At 30.4% G+C, this 12,193-nt stretch overlaps 1 protein-coding gene across 5 annotated transcripts in view; it reads right to left on the bottom strand.

Annotated features, from left to right (window-relative positions):
- The window catches only part of DPP8 (dipeptidyl peptidase 8), a 61,110-nt gene that overhangs the window by 28,542 nt on the left and 20,375 nt on the right, over positions 1 to 12,193 (bottom strand). For all 5 annotated transcript variants that reach the window (XM_074294793.1, XM_074294796.1, XM_074294797.1 and 2 more), the window contains 6 exons: positions 9,344 to 9,454; positions 7,562 to 7,690; positions 6,695 to 6,756; positions 4,566 to 4,666; positions 3,692 to 3,869; positions 1,827 to 1,986 (listed from right to left, as the gene is read on the bottom strand). In XM_074294793.1, coding sequence (XP_074150894.1) covers positions 1,827 to 1,986; positions 3,692 to 3,869; positions 4,566 to 4,666; positions 6,695 to 6,756; positions 7,562 to 7,690; positions 9,344 to 9,454 — 741 coding nt within the window. The remainder of the gene's footprint in view (positions 1 to 1,826; positions 1,987 to 3,691; positions 3,870 to 4,565; positions 4,667 to 6,694; positions 6,757 to 7,561; positions 7,691 to 9,343; positions 9,455 to 12,193) is intronic.

Below are 12,193 nucleotides of genomic sequence, written 5' to 3'. Positions count from 1 at the left end.
ACACTGTAGGAGAAGAACATGTATGTCAAGAGTAACTTGGTACAAGGGAAACAGAGAAGATGGAAGGAGAAATCTGCTGAAGGGAGAATAAGGAGATGCAAGGGAAAAATGGTCACAAAAAGCTTCATGAGGAAGGTAGCACCACAGTGATCATGAATGGAAGGGCCTTTAATATTAAGTGTTATGTGAGGATGTCCTGGTGTTCTAAAAGTTATTACCAGGAAAGAATAAACTTTGGTAGGTCCTATAAACCTGGAAAAATTTGAATATAGACTTGACAAAAGAATGCATGTCTTAAGAATAAGATCAACTAAGTTTGGAAAGGCTCATAAAAAGTTTGGGGAAAAGGATAAAGAATAATTCAACCATAACAACTCAGAATATTGTTCAATAAGACAAAGAATGATTGTGATTTGCATCCAGGGAGAGACCCAATCTAATAGAATCACATATTTTAATTCTAGTTGCTATTGTCTTGATGTAAAGTAAATGTTCCTAAGTAAAATTCACTATGAAGACAGAATAATGCAGTAGAAAGAATACTGTTCTTAAAAGATAGCAGACTGCATGAAATTCAAACCACATTTAGCTGACAAAATACTTAAATTTTCAGATTTGAATAAATTTTCAGATTTGAATATATTTATCTATAAAGTGGGCAATAAATTAGTGTGATATAAAAGAGAAATAGTCAGGATGACTTGGATTAAAGTGTTGTTTCTTGATACCTAATAACAGGATGACCTTAGGCAAGTCACAATCTCTTATGCTCAGGTAATTCTCTGTACTCTCCAAGGCTACAAGTTGCAGAATAGCTGCCAATCTGCATTGGTAGGGAGGAAATTTTCTTACCAGAAATTTCTTGTACTGATGAAATCACAAATTCAAACCAAAAAGCAAGTAAAAAATGGGAATTTTTTTCCATTATCTACTTCACATAGCTGTTATGAAGAAAGTATATTGAAGATCTTTAAATTCTTTATAGACTTCAACAAAACGGTTGTTTTAGTTATTATTATTATTATTACTAGAAAGGCTATTTTTGTATTTGTCCAATTTGGGTATCAGAGTCATATTCTATTGTTGGGAACAATTTATATAGCTGTTTGGAATTATTTCTGCTTTAAAAGTCTTAAAAAGTTTCTAGTGATTTAGGGTAAATTTTATTTTCAGGGGGAAGAAAGTTAGGAAGAAGATAGGAATAATTCTTTCATAACTCTTAATGGTCTATTCACAGTTTTCTATTTCTTGTTTTATTAGTCTTAATATTTCTTGGACATTATCTTTCACTTAACAGTAAGACAAATTACATCTAGTATTCATTATTTTTATTGTGGGCATCATAATAAATATTACATGATTACATAAACTGAAAATAAGTTACAATAATGAATCAAGTATGGAAGACTTATATAGTTTCTAAATGCTGCTTTGTTGTTTTATTGTAATATATCATAATAGTACTTTGTACTTTTCCCCAAAGTGCTTTGATCAACGTCTTATTTAAATCTCATGATAATATATTAGGCACTCAGGGAAGATACTATTATTACTATTTTAAATAGGTAAAAACTGAGGCCCAAGAAAGCTAAATGATTAGCCCAAAATTACAGTAAATCATGCAGAATCATAATAAACTCAGTCTCCTGACTCCACTACATCATGTTGCTTCCCATTTATGAGATTTCTATATAATTTACTACCAAAGGGGAGAGGGGAGAATATATTTAAATTTTTGAGTAAAACAAATTGAACATGGCAAGTATTGGGATCATTATATATCTTGTAAAAACACATTGTATCCTCTCAAAAATCAAATTTCTTACTTGGAGCAGGTAGTCCTCCATTAGATCGTTTATACTTGCTCTCCTTTAAAATGGATGTAATTTTATACAGATGTCGGAAACCTGTTTTGCATTCTGAGGCAAAAATAAACTCTATTTCATCTTCATGACTTTGGGGAAAAACATAAAAGATATCATGGATCTGTGAAATAAAAAGTTGAATTTACTACACATAACACTTAAAATGCCTTCTACATACAAAATAATTCAAAATACTAAATAAAACAAAATAACTATTAATATACCTCCAAGTATAAAAAAATTACTAGCCCTAAAATATACATATTCTAATTACAACTATGGCCTTTGACTATGACTTTCAAATTTCATCTTAACTTGATATATTTCTTACCTACTTTGAGATCAATTTATATTTCTAGATGGGGGGGAAATGCAAACTTCATTTGGTTCTACCACCCCTATACTACTCTAACATATTAACAGAGGTAATTTATAATTTTTATGCACATTTATTTGAGAAATAGTGAGAAAAAACTTTAATTTTCTTTTTACTCAGTAGGTATTTGCTGAGGATAGAAGGAATTTTCATCTCAGATGAAACAAAATACATGAATATGATAAAAGCTCATGATATCACCATAATTATTTGAATCATGGAGAATCATAGCAACACAGATACAAAGTTAGAAAGTATCTTGGGGTCATCTAGTTCAACATCCACATTTTACAGATGAAGAAATTGAGACACCAAGAGACTGAGAGAAACTACAGCAAAAACAGAATCTACATAATTTCATTTTTCAATTTCCTTTTAAAATTCTTAAAAACTCATGATGGAAAATGTCATCTATATTTAAAGAAAGAATGCTGAAGTCTGAATGCAAATTGAAGCATATTATTTTCACTATCTTTTTCTTGTGGTTTTTCTCTTTTGCTCTGATTCTTCTTTCACAATATAACTAATGTGGAAATGTTTAATATGATTTTGTATATATATATATATGCATATATACATACACACACAAAGCTTTAATCAGATTGATTGCTTTCTTGGGGAGGGGTTAGAGGATAAAGGGAGAAAAATGAAAATCAAAAATGAGAAATCATAAAAGTAAATGTTAAAAAATAATAAATTCAGAAAACAATCTAAAATTCTTTTAAAATTCTTCATTTTAAAATTCCCTTTAAATTTATTTTTAAAATACATATGTATATAAAATGGATAAATCTTTTGTTTAAACTACTTCTAGGATAATTTAAAAATAAAAATAAAAACTCCTAAATTTATGCAGCTACTGTGCTTACTATAAAAATACAGTACAGAGCTTTAAAGAATATTCTCTTAAGGTCATTTTAGCATAGCTGACTTTGCTGGAGAACCTGTAATTGTATACCAATACCTGATATTTCCAGGAACAATTGTAAATAAGCAACCAGGAAGATGCCATTTCAATGGCATCAGCTTTCTATCTTCAAAACTGTTTAATTCTAGAATTCTGTTCTTAATATTCTTATTATACCAAAGAATAATACAGTATGGTTTAGTGTTTTAATATACAGCTACTAAAATTTTAAATGAGAAACTCTTACTTTCTAAAAAGGGAAGAAATTTCTTAAGTTAAAGAAAACTGAGTTTTACTTGTGGTGACCCATGACAAATTTTCCTTGAGGCAATCAAGTAAGAGAAAACTAAAGAGCTTCTGAAATGTTGAAAATCAGGGAAATAATTCATTTTCATTTTTTTCCCTTCAAATCCACTATGATAGTTCACTATAACAAAATCATGTTCATTGCCATATAACAGAAATATTTAACCAAATACTCTAGAAATAAATCTTACATTTATCCAGAAACATTTAACCAAATACTCTAGAAATAAATCTTACATTTATCCAGATGTCTGTTGTTTCTTCATAAATAATGAGTGGTGTCACATAATCAGGCACTAAATCTATTAGTTTCTGTCGTTCCATTGCATCATCTTCTACTGGGATAAATAATGCAGGGGATATTAAAACTATCTGTAGTCGGGTCTGGGAACGATCTAGTAGGATGGACCAAGCACTATTTAGGAAAAAAAAGAAAAACTGATTAGAAAATAATTCATAGTTTTAAGAATATAATATTAATTCACAAACCAATTGCCAGAAATTGAGAAAATGTTTTTCAGTGGCAAAGTGAAAAGAGAATTACAGAACTAGTTGATTTAATATGCTTATCAAAAATAAAGAAGTATCTTTTTTTTAAATTAAGAACATTAATAATATTCTAAAAGTGTTTTCCCTAAATTCCCAAAATCACAAGTAATTCTGCAAATTATTTTTCACTTTTCAGTCTGCATGTAGTGCCTATCATAATTTAAATGTAAAGTTTGCTTTTATATTAATTTAAAATATGTATGTATATATATACATATATATGTATATATATATATATATATATATATATATAAATAATTTATTAAAAGTGAATGCCTAAATATTATCTTGAGAAAAAGAATAGCTTCAAATTCACATTTAGTAAATTTAATCCAAGTAAACAGTGTTTAAGGTTGGAATAGAATTAAAATGCAGTATATTTCTATTCTGATCAATAAGTCAACTCAAGTCTTTTTATTACAGCATTAATATTTCATAAATATTTGTACCTTTCCAAATACAAAAGCATATTAACAGTGAACAACAAATCGACAACTACAGATATTTCTAAAGTTATTAATCCTAAACCTGATGTAAAGATTAGATAATTTAACATACGCACTATTTTCCCTCTGGAGTCCATCCAGCTCGGGCAATATACTCAACTCCTTCAAACAGAACTTCAAAGGGTTGGACTAGTTCCTTGTCCACCACATCTGTAATCTGTTAAAATCATTTATAGCAATTAAGTTACAGAGGACTGAATTATCAACTTAAAGAAACATCAACTAATTAGCAGTGCTATAGAAAGAGCACTGGATTCAGTCAGTAGTCCTGGATTGAGTCCAGTTTCCAACACTTATTTAGTTGAATGACTAGTAAGTCACCTGGTCTCTCTGTATTTCAGTTTCCTCATCTGTAAAATGAGGATAATAGTATTTGTACTATTTACCTCATTGGGTTATTTATGAAGACAGTACTTTATAAACATGAAGAATTATTTTGATCATCTCCTATGATATATTTCATTCTTAAGTAACTAAGGAGAAAAGGGAAGTAGTAATGCGCAGGGTACCAGTAAAGAGACCGAGTACTAATTTGTTAGTAACTCACAAAAATGCCTTTTATGTCTACCAAAAGATCAAGCCAGAGAAAAAAGTTCTTAACATTTTTTTTTTGATGTTGTGGATAATGGTAAAAGATACATACATATACACTGTTTTAAAAGTTCATGGATTCCAGGTTAAGAAGCACTGGTCTAAAATGTCTTTTCCATCTTTATCAAACATCTGCATATGTGAATTATTTTTTTCATTAAATTGTACTGATGTATTTTACACTAAAATATAATTTTGCAACACATACATCTCACCCAAAGGTCATGAAAAATACAAGGGGGATTTGTGATTATATTCAAATGGTTTGTGATCTTATTGATTTTAATTTTCCTTCCAAATATCCAGATTGCATTCCTTTAGCTGCTTCTTGTCTATATTCTGTCCATATTGCAAGTTCAACAAAGACATCTTAAAAGTGACTTTTGGATTTGACATTAATAATGAATTGAATCCAAGTTCACTCAATAAAGAATCTTATTCATTTTTTCCTGATATCACAATACCACCAACAAAGTATGTGGACTCTTTACTATTTGCTGTGTTAAATCATCTTATTTCAATTCTTCTTCTTATAGTGGAAGTAATATGTTGTGGGTTCTCAAAGCCTATGTTAGTACAGCACAAGCTCTGATAAGTCCTGTTGAATTGGAAAGATTTCAAATTCTGGCCAAGTAGCAGCCTACATATCTCCTGTCAAAAGACCAGCTTATTTCAGAGTAGATCATCACCAACTTAGTAGGTAAAGAAATTTTCAGCCCTAGAAATTCTATTTACTAAGTTATGGAAGGGTTGCAATCTGTATTGGTCAACATATCATTGAAATTACTGATCCTTAAGATATTAAAATATAGCTTTGCCAATTGCAGAGTGGCAATCTCCAGCTAATATCCAGAAACTAATGTGCTATATTTTATACTAATCTATGGGGAAAACAAAATTAAGACAGAGCAGTAATGGCAGGTGATGATGATTTCTCTCTGTATATCTCCACATTGTTAAGATGAAAATTGCCTGTAGTTTGAAAAGTAGGAAATTAAATCACTTTGAAACAATGACCTGTTCTTCAAAAAGTCCACAGATTTGTTCATTAGGTTTAGTACATTAATCTACATTACATAGTCTGAAGGTTCTAAGGGATCACAAGAATTATACCTAAAAGATTATATTTTTAGAAACTATTCAAAAAAAACCAGCTTAGTTTTGACAAAGATACACACACACACACACCTATATATAATATACACATATACACATATATATCTTTGTCAAATGTCAAACTGCTGAGAAAGCATTAACATCCATAGTCCCACCCATGTTCTGTTGTCCAAGAACAGAAATTATATAAAGACAAACTAGTGGCTAGTTATTTTTAGAACAAGAAGCATGATGTAATGATTATTTTAGAATCATTATAAGTATTTAGTCTTTTTGAAACTAAACAAAGGGAAAGAGTTTTAGTCCTTCATTAGAATCCTAAAGTCAATGGCCTATATGCATATATCCTGCTATTTTCCCCTCTTAAATAGACATTATACTATTTCATAGTAGACTTGTCTCCATATGTGATTTCCAAAACAATAGGATTCAATCAAATGATAAATGAATTTAGAAAAGGAACTTATATAATACTTACCCTTCCTTCAGCATCAATCGTTACTTCTGACATCTTAAAAGTGACTTTTGGATTTGCTGTGCCTTTTCAAAAAGACATTAATAATGAGTTGCATCCAAATTCATACATAACCAATATTTCCCAAACTAGACATCTGTATCAGTTCAATGCACTGTATATTTTAGTGAATTCAGTCAATGCTATCAATGAATACTGAAAAAAAAAATGGCACTATTATATACATCAGGCCTTTTCTGGGGCAAAACATCATGACATCATCATACATTAGTACTCTGATGGCTGCAAAAAAAAAAAGGGTTAACAAATCTGTACCCATTTTTATAATTTAAACCTTGAAACAACATAAAAGTGAAACAACAGATCAAATGTACTAATTTAATGAGATGATGATAATAGCTGGCATTTACATTGCACTTTAAGCTTTGCAAAGTGCTTTACAAATACTATTTCATTTTAGCCTCAACAGCTACCTTGGGAAGTAGATGCTGTTATTATTCCCATTTTACAGATAAGGAAACAGACAAACAGAAGTGACTTGTCCAGACTCATGTAGTTGGTAAGCATCTATGAAAGATTTTCTAGACAATATAAGCAAGAATTCCACTTCTTAACTGCTACTACTAGCTAATCCAGCATTATATATGAAATAAAGCAACCAGTATGAAAACAAATATTATAGGCTAAAATAATGAATGAGAATTGAATATTATTTATGAATTCAACATGTATTAAATATACTAATGTAAACTGAACTTATCTTTACTAAAGATTTGGTAACAAAAGATAAGTATTGAAAGTTCAGATGATTAGAAAGGCTGATATAGGAGGGGAAATTGTATGAAAATAAATGCCATCAAGGGGCCTTACCTGTTTTGGGATATCTGAAGGAATCTGTCCTTCTGGTTTCTAACATGGGGGATGTAACATGAATAATTTCCACTTCTGATTCATCATTTTCTTCATATAGAATTCGAAGAATTTTTCCTCCATTAGGAGCTTAAAAGCAATTTATTATTTCACATTCAGAATAATTTAAAAAACCAAAAAATTCTCCCAGTATTATTTTTACACCAACTAATAAAAATATTTTTATTTATGAAGTTTACTGATATGCTATCAATATGATAAATGTAATGATTTTTGCAATAGTGTTATAAGTTTGTTCTGAAAATATTTAAATAATTTCATTATGTACATTTTCAAGGTAAACAGAAAATAAACATTTCTGATTTATTTAGGGTTGGGTTTTTCTTTTACACTGTCGAAATACATTTTAAAATTTAAAATTTAAATTTTTTATTAAAAATTTTTCATGTTAAAATTTTTTCATGAATATCAAATCCCATAACAAATGTAGTTACAAATGGACTGTCAGTTAAATATAAGTCAACAATAGCATATCAACCAAAAAAAAATACTAAAGTGATCTGTGACTTCACAACAATGATGACGATGATGATGATAAGGGCACAGTGTTCAGAATGAGATAGGCAACAGTCCCACTGTAATATGGGTAAGTCAAAGAATTTCTTAAGTACTGTATTTAGTTCTGAGTGCAAGATTTGAGGAAGAATATTTATGAGATATATTCAGACAATGATCAGCATGAAATGATGAATAGTGATCATGCTATGTAGGGATCAACTGAAGGAACTGGCAGTGTTTGGATCTAAAAGAAACTACTTAAGATGGTCATGAAAATGGTCTTCAAATTTCAAAAAGACTGCCATGTGGAAGAGAGATTAGAGAAATGCTAACCAGTCTGACAGGAAAGGATTAGGAACAACAGATAAAAATTGCAAGGAAACAAATTTTGGAAAAACTTCCTTACAATCTAAGCTATTCTAAAAACATAATGGATGTGGAGGGAAGAAGTAGCAGGTTCTTCTTCAATAGAAATCTTCAAGCATAGGCTGGATGATCTCTTCTTAGGAATAGTGTAGAGAAGATTACTGTTTATATTAGAAATTGGGCTAGATGACCTCTAAGATCCCTTCAAACTCTGAGAGTCTATGAATAATCTTTATTTCAGAAAAAAGATTGCCAAACCCCAGGTAATGACCTACTTATCTCAAATAATATTTTATAAATAGTACAAGAGAAAAAGCACAGTCCATTACAATAGTATTCTCTAACCTTTTTAAAGTGAGCTATATTCTTATGACTTCCCAAGGACATAGAAGACTGAAGGCCTTTCTTCACTCCCATTTAACTCAGATCAATCCAATCATTTGTTCATCCAAATCCTTTATCTCAAATTCATTTCTACATATTTACATGTATATGTATACATGTATAGATACATATCATCCTTTTTCTATTATGGCTACTACTGAGTTCTACATGAAACCTAGCAAGGTGTCATGAGGGACAATGAAATATGATAAAAATTTTCTCATGACATGAAACTGTTCTAATGCAATGATTGGAAAATAATGACTTAAGTTTTAGTGCAGGAGAATTTGTTCTATTTCATCTAAATAGTATTTTGCATAGAGAAGGCTAATTGTGATTTTTTTCACTCTGAAATCTTTATTATCACTATTTAGGATTTAGAATTTGGGCATAGTACTGAAGAGCACTGGGCTAGATGAGTCTTAAAATTATTTTTCTGTTATCTGGTAAATGGGCTAGATTTAATACACTTACTTGGTTCAGCCTCTGGACACCACCAATAGCCAGAATATCTATCAAATTCTTCCTGAAGGACAAAGGTAGCAACCCCAGCAGATCTTGGGTCCTCTTCCATGTTAGCAAGCTCTGAATAAACATAAAAAGTACTGTCATCAGAAGTAGCTTTGAATGTCTGAAGCCAGAAAGCAATATGACTATTTTATTTTACCTTTTTTTTTAAAATTAAAATTTATATAAGAACACAGATGACATTCATGATCAACTTATATACATAGAAATAATAATTGCAACCATCAACTGAGATTTATAAAGCATTTAAAAGTTTTTAAAGGCCCTTTAAGGTCACTTCACTGTTCTTTGAAGTATATCATTTGACACTGAGAAAATTAAGACTCCCACAGTCACTATGTATGTATATAGTTTGTTATTATATCATTATATACACTATTTCTCTTTTCTCATACTGTTATTGAACCAAACTATACTTCTTTCTGTTCTTCCAATATTACATTCCATCTCCCATTCTTGTACTAATTATTCCCATGCTTAGGACACATTCCCTACTCACTTTTATACCTTTATCTCACAGAATTATCTAATGACTTTTAAGACACAACTCAAATATTATCTTTTTACAGGATTTGTTTATCAACCTTCTATGCTGTTTGTAACATTCCTCAATATCTTACGTTTAATTACCTTTATTTATTCTGTATATATTTACTCTGTATATACTAGTATATATATGTGATTTTTTTCCTCTCTTCTCTCTGCCTTCAACTGCAACAGAATGTAAGCTCAAGAGAGGGAAGATTTAATTCATATTTTTGTCTTTATATATATCCTCAGTGCCTGACACACAGGCCTTAATAAATGCTTATTGATTTATTTTTATTTCTGCCTCTTGTAGTGGACAATAAATTGTCTAAGAGAAAAGAATATACCTTTAAATTTTTTTGTACCCTTCCACAACACTTAGGTCAGGATTCTTTAAATAGTAGATGTTCAATAAATGTTTTATATAGAGACTGAGTAAAATCTGATTGTTAGAACTGTAACTAAGTATCTAATAGCCTACAAATGATACTGTAAACAAAGGCAAGAAATCTTTAATGGTAATTCATTTTTTTCTTGGCGTCATTAGAGAGGTCAAAATCAGAATGTTACTATCCCAGGCAAACCAATGGCTTCAATGTGTAAATGAGCCAGTCCGAAGCTCCCCATTACACTACTCAAATTTATTACCATATCAACAGCAGCCCCATCAATTAATATTTACTGAGCACATCCCTGAAATTATCCTATTACTTCATTTATCCTGAAGAAGAGGAAAAGAGAATCCAAATACCCAAATACCCTTTTTGGCCATATTTATTCCTGTCTCATTCTTCTTTTCACTCTTTTTGCATGGATTGGTAATCACTCAACCACTGTCTTAATCACTAGTTTCATCTCTTGCTATTCAAAACCAAGACCCATCAATTCACTCTCAAAAACAAATTTATCCCATTTCTCTTATTAATACATAGACCTTATATCAAATCTGGATTAGTCATTCATTCTATATAGATTGATATTTTGGCTTCCAAACTTTTCTACTTTTTCTCAATATTGTCTTGTCCAAACACAGCAGTATTCCTCGCTGTATACTTAGTCTCACCTTCCATATTTTTACTCAAGTGGCCTCTTCTGTCTAGAATATTTTCATCTCTCATCTAAATTTTATCAAGTCCTACCTCCTTTATATAAATTTTTCCCACAACTCCAGTTTATACTGACCTCCATTTTTTAAAGACTCTTATAGCAATTAAGAGTCTGTCCCATACAATGTAGCACTTGATTATTTGATAAACACTTGTACATGTACATCATTTTAAACTTTTCAAAGTGACCTCACATCTGGTAAAGAAAAACTTTATGCATATAACAATAACACTGTGTGGTAGTCATGGTATATTTTAATTCTAATTTGCAAACAAACAAACTGAGGTTTACAGTGAAATAAAGTGACTTGTCCATGGTCACACAAAAATATTATTGGCCTTATGTGGATTGTAACCTAGTTTTTCTGATTTCTAATTCACTGAATTTTCTGCTAGGCCAACTTGTTTTCTCCTTAAGAGTCATATGTTGTTCTGGAAAGTGTTTTATCAGTCTTAGTCTTTTCTCTAAATATGATGAGAAGCTATGAAGGATAGGAATGCTGACATCTATTTCTCTGGGATCTCGACTAGGCACTTAACAAAGACCTCATAAACATATGCTGGCTAGAAGACAAGTCTTGATGAACTAAGTTAGGGGGATAAATACATTCCCAAAGCAAAATATCGTGACAAATGTTAATAACATAATTACTTATTAATACTCAATAATACTTCAAAATATATTACTATATCTAAATCACAGCTAAAGACCTATGTCCATAATGAAGAATGAACAATTTAAAAACTGAAGAAACATAATACCTTATACTTGTGTAGGATTTTAAGATTTTTCTTTTTAAAAAGTTTTCAATTATTTTATCGCCTCTGATCATCACAATATTCCTATGAAGTAGGTGAGGAAGACATTATTCTCGTTTGACAGATGAGGAAACAATAAAAAGTTTAGTATCTAAGGTCACACAGAAAATGACAGAATTGGGATTAGAATCCATGTCTCTTGACTTAGTTGAATGTTGTCTCTATTCTTAAAGTTAACTGTTTAAATAAAAAGCCTCCTACTCTGATCAGAGAGGTCTTGACACTTGAAGAAATATTTGCCGAGTCCGATTCCATGGTATAATGTCAGACTTTTGGCAAATTTATTACAATGTTATTCATTAGAATCTCTTACGCAAAGCAGAAAGACAGTATTATTATCCAG

Source organism: Sminthopsis crassicaudata, chromosome 2 (assembly GCF_048593235.1).
Source record: "Sminthopsis crassicaudata isolate SCR6 chromosome 2, ASM4859323v1, whole genome shotgun sequence".
In the NCBI taxonomy this organism is placed as follows: Eukaryota; Metazoa; Chordata; class Mammalia; order Dasyuromorphia; family Dasyuridae; genus Sminthopsis; species Sminthopsis crassicaudata.
Note: the sequence above shows the minus strand (reverse complement) of the source record. Positions and strands in the feature narration are given on the sequence as shown.